Source organism: Tachyglossus aculeatus, chromosome 25, assembly GCF_015852505.1.
Source record: "Tachyglossus aculeatus isolate mTacAcu1 chromosome 25, mTacAcu1.pri, whole genome shotgun sequence".
NCBI lineage: Eukaryota > Metazoa > Chordata > Mammalia > Monotremata > Tachyglossidae > Tachyglossus > Tachyglossus aculeatus.
This window is the reverse complement of record NC_052090.1, coordinates 9,611,927-9,633,429: the sequence shown is the minus strand read 5'-3', so window position 1 is coordinate 9,633,429 and position 21,503 is coordinate 9,611,927. Positions and strand designations below refer to the sequence as shown.

Below are 21,503 nucleotides of genomic sequence, written 5' to 3'. Positions count from 1 at the left end.
TTTTGTCAGTATTTTTGTCCATTTCTTGGCTTGACGCCAGTGCTTCTCTTAGTCATCCTGGATTAGCCAGTCAGAAGTAGAGTTAATGTGTGCACACGTACACACACACTCTAAGACGGAAAATGAACCGCTTTCGTTTTCAGTGTGAGAGGAGCTTTTATCTTCAGCTGATCATGAAACAGCTTTCTCTAGTGTTTGCAGAATTTGTTGAGTTAGGATGATAATGTCACATTCTTATTTCATTTAGAAGGATCGAGGTCATAATTTGATACCAAATGTGCTATATGTATGTCTAAAATGAACAGAATTGACAAGGCAACGTTGGTCTTGGGGTTTGGCTTTGCACTGCATTTATGGTTGTAAGCGATTATCATGGGAGGTATATCCTTTAGTTACGTGAGCCTTTTACCAATTCAAGGAGTTTTAATCTTAATTTAAACTGGAGAATGCAAGCTAATTATATAATAGATTAATTTTTTTTATCAATTTCTCATGTGATTACTAGAAAACATTGATTTATTTGTTAAATATTGATTTCAAGTGTGACTATAATATAGACCAATCATGTGCATTTTTTGTATATAGGAATCCATTAGAGGACACACTCTGATTAAAAATTAAACAATGAAAGGTAAATCAAAGAAATTATTTTTATGTTAATATGTTTAGGTGTTTTAAGAAAAAGTAATAAAATGTGCTTTCTCTCTCCGCAGAAGGTGTATCTGTGTGGGCAAGATGAAGCGCATAAGCATTCTGAAGACTACGTCCTTTCATATAACTATGAAGGAAAAGGATCGGCTGCTGGTTCAGTAGGCTGTTGCAGTGATCAACAGGAAGAAGAGGGGCTTGACTTTTTAGAACACCTGGAGCCCAAATTCAAAACATTAGCGAAGACTTGTTCAAAACAATAAATGTGCCTTTAGAGTGCTGAAAAGCCATAGGCAGCTTCATCAGATTTTTTTCAGACCGTGCACAGATTGATTCTTGGAAAACTGGATTTCAGCATGTCTGAGTTTTTTTCTTTCTAAGGGGTTGAATTAATCGGTTTACTGCATACACAGCTAAGGGATTCACGAGTATGCAGAGCCCTCAGGGATTGTACATTGCCTAATTTACAAAACATGGGTGCCTAAAGATGTTTTATACATTTGTTTCTAAATCACTGTTGATTTATTGTGGAATGCATGTTTTCCTCCCTTATTGTGCCTTTATAGCGAAGGATGCAAAGAGATATTCATTCTGGACCACACTATTTACTTCTGCCTGCTCTGAAGCTGCTTTGAGGTTAGTGGGAGCTGTGTGTGCTTGGGAGATCTGTGGAGTTAGCATGGGATCGAGCTAATGAGAATGTGGTCTCTAATTTTAGTGATTCAAGTCAAACAATTTCCAATGTTTACCTTGGGGAGAGACAGGATGTTTAAAGACTCGTTTTTTTGTACAAGAGAATGCATTCCCCTTTGGTTTTGTGACTACAAATGTTAATGATAAATGTCCATATACCTTCTGTAGATCTGTAGCTGACTTGTTAAACTAAGGTCGGGCTTCTTGAAGATCTGAATCTCCTCTGAATCCCCAGCAGTTGAAACTAGGCCCGCACTGACTGCCGTTTTCAATGCTGTTTCAAAAGAAAAAAGAAAAACTCAGAAATAAAAATGTACATATGTAATATAGTTGGAATGAAAGTTCTTTCTAAAATATCTCTCCAGGAGCTAGGTTACTGATATTAATACGTGCTAATAAATGTAAGTATGAGTCCTGAAGGCTAGAGGGTTACCAACTGCAAATGTCTATGTGTTGAGCTTATTTCTCATTTCAGGCAGGAACTTTTCTTGTCGGTTAATTTGGTAGCTTGTAAAAGGCCGCTTGTTGGTGTTTCGGAGCCCCTGAGGATTGCTCGCCCACTTCAGCTCGGTGGAATTTCCATCCGAAGCGTGTGTTTTTGAAAGGAAAGTAGATAGAGGGTCAGAAGAAAGGAACATAAATTTTCATTATGCCACTTTCTATTTAGCAGCATGTCTTTCAGCTAACAAATTTGAGCCACAGGAATAAAGGTTCCAGCTCAAATGATGCTAAACTCCACTGACACCATTTTAAGTGATCTTTCATGTCTGACCAACACGGTTCTTCAGAATGGCAAATGTCCATACTGATAGTCTGGGAGAAAGGAGTAATTAACGAGGATAAGTATAAAGGCAGAGGACTTTCTGGGTAAAATGATCAAAATCAGCAATTCAGCTCTGATTTCTAGGCTATTTCACTGTCTTTAGGCCTACAGCAGCCAGAAAAAATCATAACTGAACATCCTTGCAACTGTGTGCCAGGGAGGCTTTGGAAAGCTCAGAAGAATTGTGCATACGCATGAAGCTGAAAGCGGGTTGGGTCCATTTTTGTATGTTAATAAAATTGCTCAGTTGCATTCAAGTTTCCCTTTTGAGATCTTCATTTATTGTAGGTCTTCATGAAAAGTGTGATTTAATTCAGCCTGGTCTTCCACTGTTCAGCTTTCGTTAATCTGAGCAAAACCTGACTATCGATGGCCTTCAAGAATTTTTCCTGTACTTTTCTCTGAAAAAATGCAGTTGTGTAGCGATGTCATATTATTATTTTTTTGCTTTTTATGGTAGTTTTTCCTGTAAAAAATAATGTATCGTGTATTGAAGAATAAGTTCCTAACCTTCAGAATACTTTGGAGTTATGACAACATTATTTGTTGCTCTCCACAGACAGAAAACAATCAATATTATTGAACACTATTGTGTACAATAGAGTTGGAAGATAAGGCATTCCCTTCAACACCAGAGATTGCTGTATAAAGCTTCAAAGCTACCTTAATGACACAAAGCTGAGAGTTTCAGAGCAAACCTTCCCATTTAAATTTAAACCCAAACAGCCAGTCAGTTGGTCACAGTCTAGAACTGATTTTCTGAGAGTGGTTTGGACACTTTCTGAGTTAATAGTACTTCATCTTTCAAATAACTACTGGGAACTACTAAAATTAAAGCAAATAAAATCTATATGTTTTTACTATTCTTCTGGCAAAAGTAATGCCAGCTCGATGGGCAAATATCCCTTTTTTAGAGATTCATTAGCCTTTTTCAAGCCACAAAAATATCACTTTTTGCAAATAAACAATCAGGCCAAATGGAGGAACTATTGCACATGAATTTGAGGGATTAAAAACCCAGTACAGATTATTTGCTCCCCCAATTGAGGCTAAGTAGACCTATCATAGTTTTTTTACATTGTGAAAGGTTTAGCTACAAACTAATTTTCATTAAAATTAAACAAAGTTCATGAAGAATTATTTCATTACACAAAAACTCTATGTTTTGTGGTTATGCTTTTTACTTAGGATCTTCCAGGGTTCCTAGACACTCCTCGGAGAGCTGTTTCAGGATAGAGGAGAGGCACAGACATTTCTCCGTAAACATCAATTTCTTCCTCTTCACAAGCCCAAATGGCTCTTGCTCATGGGAAGGAACAGTGTGGGAGGCCAAAGGCGGTTGAATATTAGATATATCTTCTGTAATTGGGACCATAAAAGGGTTTCATTGCCCAGTAGGGTCCTCATTAGCAATTCTAAGCTTTCATCTCATGTTAATTAATGCAGATTTCTTTTTAAAGATAATTTGACATTTTTCTTACTGACTTATCTGTAGAAAAAATATCATCTCATTGATAAAGATCTAAAATCAGTGTCATGGGTAATGCAGACTTGGGATAGTTGCAGAAGGCACTTCTGATTCTGAAACCATGAAATATAAAAACTGCTCCATAGACCCACAGCCTAAAAGGCATCAGCAGGAGAAATGAGGTATTGATGCAAGGTAGAACTTCACTCCGCCATTTCTTTCCATCCTCTTTTGAGCAGGTTTTTAAGGGAAGCTGTGTCTGAGATATTTGCTCGATCAGTGGAAAGGGAACTGAAGGGAACATAACTGCTAATTCTACTGTAATGTACTCTCCCAAGTGCTTAGTACAGTGTTCTACATGTAGTAGGTGCTCAGTAAATATCACTGATGGATTGATTGAAGCAGGGGGAAGGAATGATGATAAAAGCATGCCATTTGGATAGGATTTTCATTTTCCCAAAGCACCTTCTCATTACTTATCTTATTTTGACCTTGCAAAATATGGACAAAGACAGAATGCTATCACCCCCATTTTCTGGATGAGGAAACTGAGTTCCAGAGAAGCTAAGTGTTTTGCAAAGGTCTCCCAGCAGGCAGATGGTGCAGATGGGACTTGACCCTAAGTCCTATGACTCCAAGATTCCCTTCACACTAATAATAATAATGATGATGGTATTTGTTAAGCGCTTACTATGTTCCAAGCACTGTTCTAAGTGCTGGTTGTAGATACAAGGTGATCAGGTGGTCCCATGTGGGGCTCACAGTCTTAATCCCCATTTTACAGATGAGGTAACTGGGGCACAGAGAAGTTAAGTGACTTGCCCAAAGTCACACAGCTGACAAGTGGCAGAGCCGGGATTACAACCTATGACATCTGACTCCCAAGCCCAAGTACTGCTTCACTAGACCATGCTCCCTTCCAATCAGTAGGCAGACGATGGAACTGGGAAATGAAGTTTTTTTTCAAGTTTTTTCAATGATGTTTACATTTTTGCCATAAAAGTGCTTTAATTACTAAAGAAACAAAAATTGCATTGAAGTGGCCAGATGTTTCTTGGACTAGTAATGGCAAAAGAAATCTCTAAATAATCATTTACCTTAATAAGTGTACGTATTCAAATGTGAAAAACAGAAATACAATTTTCAAAAATCAGAATGAAAGCCTTATCCTTTTCTACACCAACCTCTGTACTTGATTTGTTCACCAGTGAAGAGAGTTTCGGAAATCAACTTATGATGTAGGCAGATTCTCATTGATGCCATCAATTTAAAAGAACGGTTCAGTGAGTAATAAAGAAGAAAAATAGTTTTGAAAAAGTCATTTTTTTCTTGAAAATTTAGGGGAAAAAGGAAATGGAGGCCCAGGGGTTTGTTTGGAGAAGTCTCATGGAATAAAATAATTATTTTACAAGGTTGTTTTATAGGAACACAGCATTTCTTTGCCTGGACCCGGATAGCTGGTGCAGTAATATTGAGGAGTTTATGAAGTTACAGTTGAATAATGCCTGGAGAATTTAAAAGAAAATATTAATTCTGGGAACAAGCTGAAATTTTCATTTTAGGAGGGGGCAGTCCTAACTAGGATTTTCACGAGAAAAGGTGCGACTAGCTAATTCCTACCAGCATTGTCCCAGAGTGAATATTCATAGTGCAAAAAAGGCAATTTTCTTGTTTCCTTTCTGCCTCCCCCTTAAAGAACATTCCTCAGCCCAGGGTGGGGGTCAGGGAGGGTCCAGTTAAGTAGGGGGAATGAGAAATTTGGTCCTAGGAGGACGCCACCATGTCACAGGGATTGTGGTGTGATGAAGCCTGCAGCTAGTTTAGAAAATTGTCACCTTCCCCTTGGCTTCAACTGTGCCGACCAAACCTCAGTAAGCCCTTCATTGCAGGTCTGGCTAATCCCTATTGTAGGTTGGTTGCTTTTTTTTGAAGCGTTCTTTTTCCTGGGTGTGGCTCACTGAGGTATCCTGGGTGAGGCTGGGACCTGTTACAACCAGCCACATTGTTAGGCAACCAACTTTGCTTTGCTCTGACTGTTTCTTTCTTCCAGTGTCAGATTGGGGAAAAAAAGGCAGAAGAGAAGGCAGACGGACGATTAAACTGTCTTTAAGAAACGTGATTGAAACCCCACATAATAATCACACGCTATTCCAAGAGGGTCAGTTTTCTCTTTTAGTCTAAACGTGTCTGGTAAGTATCACACTTCCCAGAGAGGAGATAGAGCCTTTGGCAAGCTATTAGCTTGTGTAGGAAGGCTCCTATCTCTTGATTTTAGTTCCCTTCCATTTGCAGCACCAGAAAGACAAACTGAGTCCCAAAGCATCAGTGGAAAGGATGGTGATTTATGCCCCGTAGGAACCAGAAAAATGTGACATCCAACCAACTGGCCTAACCAGCAACCATCTGTCCCAGGTCCCAGTCTACACAATTTAAGGCCACTTCTCTTTCATTCATTCATTGAATCATACTGATTGAGTGCTTACTGTGTATAGAGCACTGTACTGAGTGTTTGGGAGAGTACGATATAACAATAAAAAGATCCATTCCCTGCCCACGATGAGCTTACAGTCTAGAGGGGGAGGCAGATATTAACAGAAATAAATTACAGATATGGGCATAAGTGCCATGGAACTAGGAGGCGGGAGGGGTGAATAAAGGGAGCAAGTCAGGGTGACTCAGAAAGGAGTAGCAGAAGAGGAAAGGGGGGCTTAGTTAGGGGAGGCCTCCTGGAGGAGTCGTGCCTGTTAGCTCAGTCTGGTCCTGACACTTTGTAACATGCCTTTCTTAAAATAATATTTGAAAGACTCTATGGCCAGGACTATACTGCAGAATAGCTGGATGATTGAAGTCAACTTATATTTTGTTTGCTCTCAAATATCCAGGTAATTTACAGTATTAACATGGCCTTAGCAGCGTGGCTCAGTGGAAAGAGCCCGGGCTTTGGAGTCAGAGGTCATGGGTTCAAATCCCTGCTCTGCCACTTGTCAGCTGTGTGACTTTGGGCAAGTCACTTAGCTTCTCTGGGCCTCAGTACCCTCACCTGTAAAATGGGGATGAAGACTGTGAGCCCCACGTGGGACAACCTGATTACCTTGTATCTACTGCAGAGCTTAGAACAGTGCTTTGCACATAGTAAGCGCTTAACAAATACCAACATTATTATTATTAATAGTAATGATGGTATTTGTTAAGCACTTACTATATGCCAAGCACTGTTCTTAGACTGTGAGCCCCTTGAGGGCAAGGACCATGTCTAATTTCCACTAATGTATGCTTTCCCACCCTTCTCAGGGTCGCATCTGGAGAGTTTCCAGTACTCTACCAGTCACTACTACAGGAGGGAGAGTCAAGCAGAGGCATACCCATTCCATTCCTAGCTTGGGCAGCGTCTAGCGAGTGGAAGGCAATCTGCTAAAAGTCAAAAGTCACCTGTGCTGGGCAGCAGTGGCAGAGACATGTTTGTGCTTGTTACTGCATGGAAGGAGGCAATGGTAAACCATTTCTGTATTTTTACAGAGAAATCTCTATGGATATGCTTCCAGAACGATTGCATATGGAAGTGGGCTTTTTGGGAAGGAGAGATCTATCTCTGGAATCTCTATGGGTCAGGCACGACTTGACAGCATAAGACAACAACAGTGCTTTCCCAATGCTCAGTATAGTACTCTGCACACAGAAGCACTTAATAAATAAAACGACGACAACAACTATTACTACTTCTATTTCTACTGCATACTGCTACTACTTAGACAATATGGTTTAGTTTGATTGACCATTACTGAATTTTGCCCTGTTCTTTCAGTAAGGAAGGAAGATAAGAACTGAAGATAAGGGGAAGAGAAACAGCATGGCCTAGTGGATAGATTATGGGCCTGGGATTCAGAAGGACCTAGAAAAATACATAAAAATAAAAAAATGATGATATTTGTTAAGCATTTACTACGTGCCAAGCACTGTTCTAAGCACTGGTATAGATGCAAGGTAATCAGGTTGTCCCACGTGGGGCTCACAGACTTAATCCCCATTTTACAGATGAGGTAACTGAGGCACAGAGAAGTTAAGTGACTTGCCCAAAGTCACACAGCAGACAAGTGGCAGAGCTGGGATTAGAACCCAAGACCTCTGACTCCCAAGCTCGGGCTCTTTCCACTGAGCCACGCCTGGAAATCAGGGTATCTGCTCCACCTCTCGACTGCTATGTGATCTTGGGAAAATCACTTAACGTCTGTGTGCCTCAGTTCCTCACCTGTAAAATGGGGATTAAATCCTACTCCTTCCTATTTAATTCTGAACCCCAAGTGGGACAGAGACTGTATTTGATCTGAATGTGGTGTAGTTACTCTACAGTTTGTTACAATGCTTGGCACATAGTAAGTCCTTAACAAACCCCATCATTATTTTTATCTTCCATTATAAATCAAAGATATAATCCCTGCTCTAGAGGAGCTGACAGTCTAATGAGGAAGATGAGCAGGCACAGATTGCCAGTATGCAATAGATAAAATGAAAGGGCAGAAAATACCATAGAGCCTGAATGCAGACGTTAGAATAAAACTGAATGATCCCATAACCAAATAAATAACAATGAAAATAAACAGATATTCAGAAATGCGGAGGAAATTGGTGCAACCATTAAGCTACACAAAGACGGCTTGGGAGGGGAAATATTAGATGTGCTGGAAGGGAAGCAAATGGCCTAATGGAAATAACAGTGACCAATGAGTCAGTAGTTCTAATCATGGCTCCTCCACACGTCTGTTGTGCGACCTTGGGCAAGTCACTTTTCCGTGTCTCTGTTATCTCACCTGTAAAATGGGGATTTAGAATAGAGCCTTATGTGGGACAGGGACTGTATACAACCTGATTAGCTTCTATCTATCCCAGCACTTAGAACTGGCATATAATAAAGGAAGCAGCATGGCGTAGTAGAGGGAGCACCACTTGTCAGCTGTGTAACTTGAGGCAAGTCACTTCACTTCTCTGGGCCTCAGTTACCTCATCTGTAAAATGGGGATTAAGAATGTGAGCCCCACATGGGATGTACCTACCCCAGTGCTCAGAGCAGTGCTTGGCTCATAGTAAGCACTTAACAAATACTATTATTATTATTATTATTATTAATAAGCATTTAAAAATACCATTTAAAAAAAAAACAAAAAAGGGAAGGAAAAAGGGAGTGTGAGGCTTAAACTGAACTCATGTATTTTTCACCTCGGGTTTCTCTGTGGGGAAGATGGGTTTGGGATAACACACCTGAAGCTGATTGCAGGGGTTTTTGCTGGGGATGGGATGGGGAGCCGGGGAGGAAGGGTGGACTTCTGTGGCATCAGTAGTGGAAATATACAGTATTTTCTTCAGAGAAGAAATATACTTTTGCCACCCCCTACTCATGGAGGTTTCTCCTGTGGAGTTGAGAGCTACGTGCCAGTCACTGTACACAGGCCACAATGACAGCCGCACTGGCTTTGAAGCCAGAAAGGAATCATATTTCTCCCACAGATGAAACAAATGATCATTCTTACTGAAATATGCCTGAGGCATATTAAACTTTTGAGAAGTTGTTTAAATTAGTCCTACCCTTATGCAATTTCATGCAAACTCAGATAAATGCAGTGCAAGAGTCCTTCCTTTAGCAGCCATTTTTACACATACATTTTTTAAGTAATAACGTTAAATAGGTCAAAGTATAATATTTTTTCAACTTTCCTAAGGGGTCAGTTTCCCATCTGGAACAGGAATTGTTCTTCTACAGATATTACAGGTCAACTTAAGTTCCTTCCCTAATTTTTTTCTAAATTTTATATACCTTTGAATCAAGCAATCTGTGCTATTTATTGAGCACTTACTACAACAGAATTAGCAGGCACATTCCCTGCCCATAATGATCTTGCAGCCTGGAGTTTCAGTCTAGGGTTTGCTTTTATTGGATTTATCATTCTTTTTTCTTATTCTTAGATTAATAATGTCTTCCTTTAATCATTTGATTATGAGTATTAACTGTGACATGCCCTACACAGAGTATGCACTGAATAAATACCATTGATTGACTGACTGATCTTAAGTCTCTGGCTATTCTGTCTCTGGGCAGGGCTGGCCTGAAATACTGCGGATCTGGAACCAGAGGTAAAATGTGGAATCAATCGATCAGTAGTATTTATTGAGCACTTATATTTATAGGACTGTTGAGCTCTTGGGAGGGTAAAATAGAATTAATCTTGCCTTTAAGGACCTTACGGTTAGTCTAGATGGGGAGACAAATATTAAAATAAATTACAGGAAGAGGAAGTAATGAGGGTGAGGATATTTGCATATGCACTGTGGGGGTTGGGGTGGAGTAAGTATCGAAGTGCTTAGAGTTCATAGATGATGCAGAAAGGAGGGAGAATAGGGTGGGGTGAGCAGAGTTCAATGAGGGTAGGCTTCTTGGAGTAGCAACGATTTTAGTAAGGCTTTTAAGATGGGGAGAGTGGTCGTCTGTCAGAGATGAAGTGCGAGAGGGGCATCCATTCAGGATGGAGTGCTTAAGTGCAGAGAAGGGGAACAGAGCAAGACATACAATCTCATTAGAAATGCGTAATGCCATTTCTGGTCAGATTTCTGTCAGGCCCACTTACCTAAAACCCCACTTTAGATTGTATGCTCCTTGTGGGCAGGGATCACATCTAGTAACTCTACAGTATGTTACTCTTCCAAATGCTTATTACAGTGCTCTGCACACAGTTAACACAATAAATAAATGACAGAATTATTCTCTCTCCAACAGCGACCCCAAAGAACTCTTAGAAAAACAATTCATTGGTTGCCTTTCTTGAAATCATCCTTATGGTTAGGAATATCCCTATTTCAATATGTTTATTGTTATACTGTACTCTCCCAAGCACTTAGTACTCAGTAAACGATTGAATGAATATCTCATCGATTCCCCTCCAGTAACATTTCCTAGCTCTCCCAGGCCTATATGAGCCTAACATCTTCTTGTACCTCTGAGAGTTTAGTCCCGAACAAGTTTATGTGGCTACAAATACAACACACTCACCAACCACTGCACGGAACAGTGTTTTATTTATTTTTTCCTTCTGACGACCCACTTTTAAATTTAAAAAGATGTCCCCTCATCCCAATATTGTGAGATTTGGCGAATATCCCATGTTTGCCCTGTCCTCACCCTTGATAAAGTATGCAAATTATTTCATTAAATCATATTTATTTAGTGTTTACTGTGTGCAAAGCACTGCACTAAGCGCTTGGGAGAGTATGATATAACAATAGACAGACGTATTCCCTGCCTCACCCATTTTCTTTCTAGAATGGAGTCATAATTTTTCAGCCTTTTATCAAATGAAAGGAACTCCATCTCTATGATTATTTCAGTTCCCTTCCTCTTTGTTCCTGCACCAGTTCCCTTATGTCCTCTATAAGAGCAGACTAGCAGAGCACATATTATGAAAGGTGCTGACTACGATGGTTTAATATAATGGTAAAATAATAGCATTTTTAATGGTATTTGTTAAATGCTTACTATGACCCAGGCACAGTAATAAGCGCTGGGGATGGAACAAGCCAATCAGGTTGGACCCAGTTCCTCTCCCGCATAGAGCTCACAGTCTTAATCCCCATTTTACAGATGAGGTAACTGAGGCACAAAGAAGTGAAGTGACTTGATCATAAAGCAGACAAGGGACGGAGCTGGGATTAGAACCTGGGTCCTTCTGATTCTCTAGCCATTAGGCCACACAGTTTTGATTCGTTTTTGATAACTTTCCTGACGACACCACCAGGGAGCAATGTGAAGCTGCTGCCTTGCACATGCTCAGAGCTGTGTTGTGTGTCACCAAAATTCAGCTCTTCAACATTCAACCAGGATTACTTGAGCCAGTGAGGTTTGACTCAGAAGGGTAAAGGGCAGTGGGAAGGGCAGCTTCCCTAGGCTCCCGTCCTTTGGCCTCCATAATCATCCTTCCCAACAGTGGTGCCACTGAGATGGTATTAGTAATATTTATTAAGCATTTACTGTGTGCAGAGTGCTATAGTAAGCGCTTGGAGAGAATACATAGTTGGAATTAAGCATGGTTCCTGTCCCTTGTGAGGTTCATAATCTGAAAGAACTGAAAAAACCCTTGGGGAATCCATACCTAGAGTTGGAAGAGAGGTGTGTACGTGTGTGTGTATTCTAGTGTCTTGGAATGTTCCATTGTTTCCTAAACCCCATACCCACACCTTAATCTAACCCAGATTTCAACATAAGATGGGTAAATAGTTCTACTGTGGGATTCATTTCCCTAGTTTCCTTCAGGAAAGCTTCCAAACATAGCTCGAGGAATTTTCCTGAGGGAGGAGGAATGGTCAGAGAAGCATGTGATTAGTAAGTGAGTGAGAAAGATAACTGGAAGAAGAGTCATCTGTTACCGATGAGCCTTTCCCCTTAACTCACACGCAGATGAAGCTTTGCATCATCACCACCATCATAAGCAATTAATGAATGTAACTCCTTTGGTGTCCTTGTTTGCTTGGGGGGGCCTGCAAATTGGTCATTCAATCAATCATATTTATTGAACACTTACCGTGTGCAGAGCACTGTACTAAGCTCTTGGAAGAGTATAATATAGCAATATCACAGCCATATTATCTGTCCACATCAAGCTTACAGTTTAGAGGGGGAGACAGACATTAATATGAATAAACAAATTACAGATATATACATAATCAATCAATTGTATTTATTGAGCACGTACTGGGTGCAGTGCATGGCAGGGCAAAGTAAAGCATCAACAATTTGTAATCATAATTTATATCACTAAGAGAAAACACATCCACCACAAACGCAATTGCATTGGGTTTCATTTGAAAACAGCCTGATTTCCTTGTTTTATTATAGGGTCTAATGGAAAGAGCAGAGGCCTGAGAATTAGATCACCTGGATTCTAAGCCCAACTCTGCCACTGCTTTGCTCTATGATCTTGCACAAACCAAACCTTCTCTGAGCCTCAATCTCCTCATATGTGATGCAAGGAGATAATGAAATCATTGATGGCAAAGTGCTTTATTTGTTTATACTAATGTCTGTCTCCCTTTCTAGACTGTAAGCTCATTGTGGGCAGGGAATGTGTCTCTTTATTGTTATATTGTATTCTTCCAAATGCTTAGTACAGTGCTTTGCACACAGTAAGCACTCAATAAATACAGTTGAATGAACTCTTACTGTGTGCAGAGCACCGTACTAAGCACTTGGGAGAGTACAGTGCAACAGAGTTAGTAGACACGTTAGTAAACATGTTCCTTGGCCACAGTGAGCTTACAGTCTAGAGGGATGTTCACATCTCGTATGCTGTATTTATTACTTCTTCCTATTTGTAATATAGTTCAATGTCTGGTGCCCCAACTAGTTCTCCTTGTGAGAACTGTCCCTTGTGAGGTTCACAATCTAAAAGACTGAAATTCACCAAGTGCTTAAAAGTGCTTTTACCGACTGGTGATTCGAAATTTGGAATTTTATTCTTATACAGTATCCCAATTTTTGGATTACTGTTTCCCTCTTCTGCCCCATATCCATAGTCTTTAATTGACAATAGTGATCAATACATAATATTGATTTCTTGATTAGTTATGTGATGGATCCAGAAGAGAGTATACAATAGACAAAAGGACAATTTCTCACTCCTAACTAGCCCTGTAATTTCCCCCGGTCTTCAGATGTGAAACTAATTCCATGTCTGACTCAATAATCTTGAATAGCCCTACATGTCTAAAGACATGATTAGGAACTAGTCTGCAAGAAGTTTCTGCTGTGTGTCATGTGACGAAGAAGACTGACTCACTGTGTGACATAAGGAAAATTACTTCGCTTTCCTGGGCCTCCATTTTCTCTTCTATAAAACTGGAATTCTATTAATCTACCTTCTCAGTGGTGGGAGGAATATATCATGGGAATGAAAGCAAGGCATTGCAAAAAACAAAGGGTGGCAGAAATGTTTAATACTAATGGGAGGTGGCTGGAAGAGCCAGTTAGGAATGTCCACTAGCAGAAGGTTTTCAGTGTATAGCACGTGTTTTATCATTCATTCATTCATTCAATCGTATTTATTGAGCGCTTACTGTGTTCAGAGCACTGTACTAAGCGCTTGGGAAGTACAAGTCGGCAACATATAGAGATGGTCCCTACCCAACGACAGGCTCACAGCCTAGAAGGGGGAGACAAACAATAAAACAAAACATGTAGACAGGTGTCAAAACTGTCAGAATAAATAGAATGATAGCTATATGTACAACATTAATAAAATAAATCGAGTAGTAAATAGATATGCAACAACAAAATCTTTTATCCCTAGGACTGGCAATCCATAGGTTACAGAAGATTCTAGGCATTAAAAGGACAACTATTCATTCAAGTGAAATATGCTCCTTAGACCTGGGGATGCTTTCAAAGGAAACCTTCATTGTATATCAGTAGAGAGGGGAACGTAAACATTTTGCCTGAAATACACACTTTTCCTCCCATTTGCCATTTCTTAGGCTTCAAAATAAGGAATATGTTTAGAAAACTTTAGGGACTAAGTGGCACCTGCATGCCTTACAGTGCAGACTGATGAGTTTTTCTCACAAAAAAGATCTAAACATCTGCTAGTCTTTCAAACTCAAATATGAGGGTGCAGCATCACTTCAAAATTAACGTGCCCAAAATGTCTAATTTACTCTCTGAAAATCACCAATCTTTAAAGGGCTTAATCCAGGTGACAATTTTTCCAGAGTAAATCTCACTTGAAATAATATATTTTCCAAAAGAAAGCCAAGTCTTCCTCTTCGTTAATTTCTACTTTAAAATGCACTACGCAAGCATTTTCTGAATACTTTAATTAAGCTTCAATGAAAGATTAGGGATAGATTGCAGAGTGGGGCACAGTACTCCTAAAATTGGGATATGGTGTACGAATAAAATTCCAAACTTCAAATCATCAGATGGCACAAGCATTTCTGAAGAATGTTGACAAAGACAGCCATCTACATGATGCAAGGACGAGTATCCGGAAGTGAAGACACCAAAGAAGATCAAGAAACGCTATAGGGTTGTCTAGGCAGGGAATGTGTCTTGTTATACTGTTGCATTTTACTCTCCCCAGTGCTCAGTACAGTGCCTTACACACAGTAAGTGCTCAATAAACATGATTGATTGATTGATTGAATGCTATTTGCACCAATACTGATGGTCGGCTATTTTTTCCCATCTAAATCAAAGTCGTTTGGGCATCGAGATTGGCATAATATCGATGGCACACTGTCCGTTGTGGCATAGGTGAGCTATCATTTCTGAAGATTATTTTCCTATAGAACATTCTGGTTCTTGCCTGAATCAGCCAAAGGCAAATCTAATGTTAGAGAGATGGTGATTTACTGATGTCCATGGAGCCACGCGCTTCCTAGATACCACTGATTCCACCTCTCAGTCTAACCCTGGACCTCTGGGTCAGCCCATCTGCCTGATTGATCAATCAATCAATCACATTTCTATATTCCTCGCCCCACCTTTGTTCTTACATCACCACTGCCCTGCCCTTCTAGACTGTGAGCCCATTGTTGGGTAGGGATTGCCTCTATTTTTTGCCAAATTGTACTTTCCAAGCCCTTAGTGCAGTACTCTTTACACAGTAAGCGCTCATTAAATATGGTTGAATGAGTGAATGGGAAGTGGAAGAAGGGAAGATGGAGCAGTTGAGAGTTACCAGTGTCCAGACTGAAGCTGCCTATCCGATGGAATTCTAGTTATACCCAAACCTCTCAGAAGACAAGTTTTCATGTGTTTTCAGCCTTATTAAGATTAAATCTCCTCCAAGAGGCTTCCCCAGTTACGTTCTCTTTCCCCAACTCCCTCTCTCTTCTGTGTCACCTATGCTCTGCACCTTCTGGGCATTTGGTATTAACCCTATCCTCAGCTCCATAACACTTCTGTACATAGCCATAATTTTTTCACTTATTCAAAAGTCTTTCTCTCCATCTAGACTGTAAGTTGTTGGGGGCAGGGAACATATTTACCAACTCTATTGTCTTGTACTCTCCTAAGCACTTACTACAGTGCTCTGCACACAGTAAGCACTCAATAAATGTCACTGATAAATGGATTCTTTCATTCATTTACACATTTTGGATAGAATGAAATGCCAGAATTATGGGTAGGGAATGTGTCTGTTGTTTTATTGTACTCGCCCGAGTCCTTAGTAATGTGTGCCTTGCACACAGCAAGCGCTCAATAAATACAGTTGAATGAACATCTTCCAATAATGTGTGTCTGACTGGATACAGATCAATGCAGCGTGGGGGCAAAGAGCTGTGCATTTGTTTCTTTAAAAAGCCCAGGCCTTGGAGTCAGAGAATCTCTTTTCTCATGCTGATCTCCTCCACTGCCTGCTGCGTGACTTTGGGCAATTCACTTAGCTTCTTTGTGCCTCAGTTGCCTCATCTGTAAAACGGGAATAAAATACCCATTCTTCCTCTCCCTCAGACTGTGAGCCTCATGTGGGATGGGGACTGTGATCAATTGGCTTATATTGTATCAATACCAGCCTGGCATATAATAAGTGCTTAATGCATACTATTATTATAATTATCATTATTAATGTTGTTAATGGGACATTCTGCAATAATGCAACCTCTGAGATGAATATAGTTCTGAGAATTGTGAAAAATACTCAGACTACAAGCTCAGCCAAATGACTTAAGCTCTTTCATGATAAACACAGAAAATACCACAGTAATAGCAAATTCACCTAAACCGCTGCTGATTGAAGTGTGATGTCATTAACATCATTAATACCTCAGCAAGATCCATGAATCATTTGGATTTTCCCTATGCAGATGGAGTCCACATCTGTGTGTCTCCATTTACTCCATGAGACTCTGTCTCCATGAGTCAGAGATCATGGGTTCAAATCCCAGCTCTGCCAATTGTCAGCTGTGTGACTTTGGGTAAGTCAGTTCACTTCTCTGGGCCTCAGTTCCCTCATTTGTAAAATGGGGATAAAAATTGTGAGCCCCCCCCGTGGGACAACTCGATAACCTTGTAACCTCCCCAGTGCTTAGAACAGTGCTTTGCACATAGTAAGCACTTAACAAATACCATTATTATTATTATTATTATTTACTCTTTCAAGTTCTGAGAACATCTAACTCCCCAGCAACCATGTCCAATATCATGCTCTCCCCGAAAAGCCTTCTGAGTTTAGGAAATAAGATATATAAGAAATAAAGGTAACAAAATTGCTTTTTAGTATGATAGAACAATAAACCGACACACTCCCGAACCACAATGTGCTTACATGTCTGTTGATAATGGCAGTGGTGATTTTTGTTGTTACTAGAAATGACATTGTAGTCTCCCTCACAAGTCCATTTTACTTTAGTTTTTGAAGACTAAGTCGGAAACTATAAAACATATTTCCATTGCAGACTCTACAAGCTCTTGACTGGTAGGGTCCCCCGTGATATGTGGGCAAGGAATGCATCTGTTTACTGTTGTACTGGACTCTCCCAAGTACTTCGTACAGTGTTTTGCACACAGCAAGCACTCAATAAATATGATTCAATGAATGAACAAATATGTGTATCAAAGAAAAGACTGAAGTTCCATGTGGCTCAATCCCAAGTAAAAATCCTTTCCAAACCAACAGTGTTCTTCATGTGGTTATGGCCTTAAATTACACTTACTCCACTGTTGTTTCTTATGAGAAGACTTAAGAGTAGTGGAGGACTCTGCTCAATTTCATCATCCTGACTCAAGGGAAACTGGTACCTGAAGCCAAGTGGGAGGTTTCCCTGACTAAGGAGCACCTGGGTTTCAATAGTATCTCACAGATCAGTTGCATATCTTCTCAATAGGTAAAGCTAATTACTGAAGGTAGCGTTTCCCAAGTTCTTCACATCTTAGGGCTATATTCTTTTAAAGGATAACTAAGAGTTCCCATCTTGCCAATTTGTCACCAAAATATTTTAAGTTCAGAGTTTTGAATGAAGACATGACTGAAATTCTTTGCTTTACAGAGAAACAAAGCTCTTCATTCATTCATTCAATCATATTTATTGAGCGCTTACTGTGTGCAGAGCACTGTACTAAGCCCTTTTTTAAAGAAAAAGAGTCTAAGAAATGTTACTAAGGTTACTCTGAAATGAAAGTATTGTGATTGAAGTGTAAACATCATTTAAATTAATGATTTCCTTTAAACATAACTACAGAACTTTAAAGTAGCCACTTCAAGAAGTTCTTCATGAAATCATTTTCCACTGGAATCTAACTTTGATGCATTCAGACGCTTAGTTTATTTTAATGGCCTGTCCTGTGAGAACTTAAAAAATACTTCAGTAGAAGACAAATGGGAAGACAAGGAAAAAAAATGCTGAGTGAAATTTTGAGGGGATTATGTTCCTCCTATAATTTCTTTAGAATCTCATTATTTCAAGTAAAAGCAAAGAAAAAAAAGTAACCTTTAGTTTTCAAAATGTGGTTCCTCATTAACATTTCCCATTAGATCATGTTGCTGAATTGAAACTTTGCACAAAAATTTGTGAAAGGATCTAAACAAGTGTGAAAGCTTCATACTTAAAAGGTGTAATGTTCTGTAATCAATCAATCCATCAAAAGTATTTATCAAACACTTACTGTGTACAGAGCACTGAATTAAGCACTTGGTAAAGTACAAATTGACAATATATTATAATTATGAATAATATATTATTGTTGGAATAATGACAATAATCAATATCATTACTAACATATTGTAATATTATAACAGGAACTTAACAAATACTATTATTATTAAAGCATTTAATAGAAGTTTCTCCTTTTACCACCTAAGCCATCTCTCTCTGGCTCCAGTCAACCAATCTATGATATTTATTGAGTGCTTACCACCACTACTACTACTACTACTACTACTACTACTACTACTACTACTATTACTACTACTACTACTACTAATTGTGGTATTTGTGCCAGGCACTGTATTAAGTGATGGCGTGGATACAAGCAAATTGGGTTGGACACAGTCCCTGTCCCATGTGGGGCAGTATGGATAGCGAGGAATGGGCAGATTCTAGAGATGCTGTGAAGGTAGAATTGACAGGATTTAGTGAGATTGAGTAAGGTGATAGAATGCAAGAAACGAGTTGGACAATTTGTTCCTCTAAGAGTTTCTCTACATATCTATTTCAGCTGCAGTGACAATCCTAGTGGCTTAATCGCCACAATTAACTCTTTAAAAAACTGATCATTTGGGGGCAGAAGGAAGCGGACTGCATGTTCTTAATTCACTGCCATGCTTTGGAGATGAAACTGGACACCAGAGATAGATTACCTCTCTCCACCCTTTCCTGGAATGAGGAAAAACATGAAACATCATTTTGAGACACCGGAGGAGGCTGAGATCAAGCAGGAGGCTCTTCGGTCCTATTGTCAGGGAGATGTGACTAAAGTCTGAGTGTGTTTACCCAACTCTGGGGCTGCAAGTAACTGGCCTGGCTAGCTTTCTGGTCTCTGCTATGTGGTTACTGTAGAGCTCATGATGTCATTGTTAGTTGGGTGAGGTGTGCCTGGGAGAGGAGTTCAAACTTTGCAATCAGGAACACTGCACCTCCATTGAAAATGGGAGAAGCAAAATGAACCAAATGGAATGTACTCAGGAATCACTTCAGGGTAGAAACTACTGCTGTCAAGAAGAGGTTCTCTGCTCTCAGAACTAAAGGGTTGTCCATTTTGTGACTTTAAAGGGAGGAAAATAGTGGGACACTGGAGGGTCTGTGTAGCAGTTTTATATTTGATTTGAATGTGGGAATTTTAAAGAAATGTTCATGGCTAGAGCCAATGGTATGAGCCTTTAAGGGAGTGTTAAATGTTTCCAGACTTTGGGAAAGCCCCAGTTTCATAGGTTAACTGTGGGCAGGGAACATGTTTGTTTACTTTTGTAGTGTTCTCTCTTAAGCACTTAGTTCAGTGTTTTGCACACAGTAAGCGCTCAATAACTACTACTGAATGAATAAACTGTCCCAAGAGTAGGTCCGGAATAGATCAGCATATCTCAGGTGTGACCAGAGTACTTTCAGTCAGTACTTGACCACTTTGATGCAGTCACCTACAAAATAATCAATGTCTTTGCCAAATATGTCATTCCTCCTGATTGTATTACATTCTTATTCATTTAGAGCCTGTCGATGCAAAACCATTTCTTACTAGAATCCTAATTTTTTTAAAAAAGGTGCAGCTCCAAAATGGGGTGTTGGTGGCCAGAGCAGCCATGATAAAATATTCTTTGGGAGAAACTGGCCCAGCACCAATCTGAAAACTTTGTCATCTTAGTCGTGTGAGATCTGGGAGTCCACAGTCCCAGAGCAGAGTCCAAGGGGGGAAGCAACCTGCCCCTCAGCTAGGAACCATTATGAGGAGGGTTGTTCTCAGGGTCTAGAGCAGCGTCTGGTTTCCAAGACTTTCTGGACCTTTAAACCATAGAGGAATTGTTCAGATGCCAATCCTCACTCCCGGAGGAAAACCAGAACTCAATCCGTCATGTGCATTCAAGTCCACCACCTAGACCAGGTGGGCCTGGGTGCTGTAAGGGGTGGGGTCTCCTTTAGTCAACTCCCAGGACAGGGAGAGAGAAGAGGCTGATCAAGAGCACCCCTGCCTCCATCTCCTCAGTTGGCAGAGGAAAGAGACAGAGGGAGAGAAAGAGAAAAAGAGAGAGGGAGGGAGAAGGGTCTGATCAAGAGTACCCCTGCCTCCACCTCCTACAGTTGGCAGAGGAAAGAGAGACACAGAGAAAGAGAAAGAGAAAGTGAAAAAGAGAATGGGAGAAAGAGAGGGGAAGAAGGGTCTGATCTAGAGCACCCCTGTCTCCAACTCCTGCAGTTGGCAGAGGAAAGAAAGAGACAGAGAAAAAGAGGGAGAGAGAAGGATCTGATCAAGAGCACCTCTGCCTCCACCTCCTACAGTTGGCAGACAAAAGGAAGAGAGAGACAGAGAGAGAGAGGGAGAGAGAGAAAAAGAGAGAGAGGGTGAGAGAGAAAGAGAGAGGGGGAGAGAAGGATCTGATCAAGAGCACTTCTACCTCCACCTCCACAGTTGGCAGATGAAAGGGAGACAGAGAGAACAAGAGAGAGGGAGGGAGAGAGAAAAAGAGAGGGGGGAGAGAAGGGTCTGATCAAGAGCACCTCAGCCTCCACCTCCCACAGTTGGCAGACCAAAGGAAGAGAGAGACAGAGAAAAAGAGGGAGAGAGAAAAAGAGAGAGGGAGAGAGAAGGGTCTGATCAAGAGCACTTCTACCTCCACCTCCACAGTTGGCAAACAAATGAGAAAGACAGAGAAAAAGACAGAGGTGGGGAGAGAGAAGAGGGAAGAGAGGAGGGAGGAGGGAAGCGGGAGGGAGGATAGGGGTAGGGAGGGCCCGGAGGAAGGTGAGCCACAGCCCCGAGGGAGGGGCGTGTGTGCCCTCCTAGGCCTGGGCCTCGTCGGGGGCGGGGTCCGGGGTCCTGGATCCTGGGTCCGGGGGCTCCAGCTGCTCCGCCGGCCAGGGAGGGGAGTGGGCAGGCCCCGCCCTCCGGCCCGGGGACCAGCCCCTCTGCCTCTGCCCGCCGAAGCCCAAAGAGCAGACGGCGCCTAGCACCTTCGGAGAAGAAAAGCAAGGCTCCGGCTCCTCCTCCTCCTCCTCCTCCTGCTCGTCTTCGTCCTGGTCCTGGGTGCAGCGCTCCCCTGCATTCTCCCCTGGGCAGGGCTGGCAGTAGGACCGCCAGCGGGACCCGGGCAGGACAGCGGACAAGGAGTCCAGCAGGCCCGGTGGGGTCACTCCCTCCTCCTCCTCCTCCTCCGAGCCCCCCCGGACCCGGCTGCTCCGGACCCC

The 21,503-nt window shown here is 41.0% G+C and overlaps 1 protein-coding gene and 1 non-coding gene across 2 annotated transcripts in view; both read left to right on the top strand.

Annotated features, from left to right (window-relative positions):
- Positions 1–911, top strand: part of DSC1 (desmocollin 1) — a 39,878-nt gene extending 38,967 nt beyond the window's left edge. The window contains exon 16 of the mRNA XM_038766515.1: positions 714–911. Within this exon, the coding sequence (XP_038622443.1) occupies positions 714–911 (198 nt within the window). The remainder of the gene's footprint in view (positions 1–713) is intronic.
- Positions 912–6,913: 6,002 nt separating this feature from the next.
- Positions 6,914–7,051, top strand: LOC119945651. The gene has a single exon (XR_005456309.1). It is a non-coding gene; the product is annotated as a small nucleolar RNA SNORA7 (small nucleolar RNA).
- Positions 7,052–21,503: the final 14,452 nt, after the last annotated feature.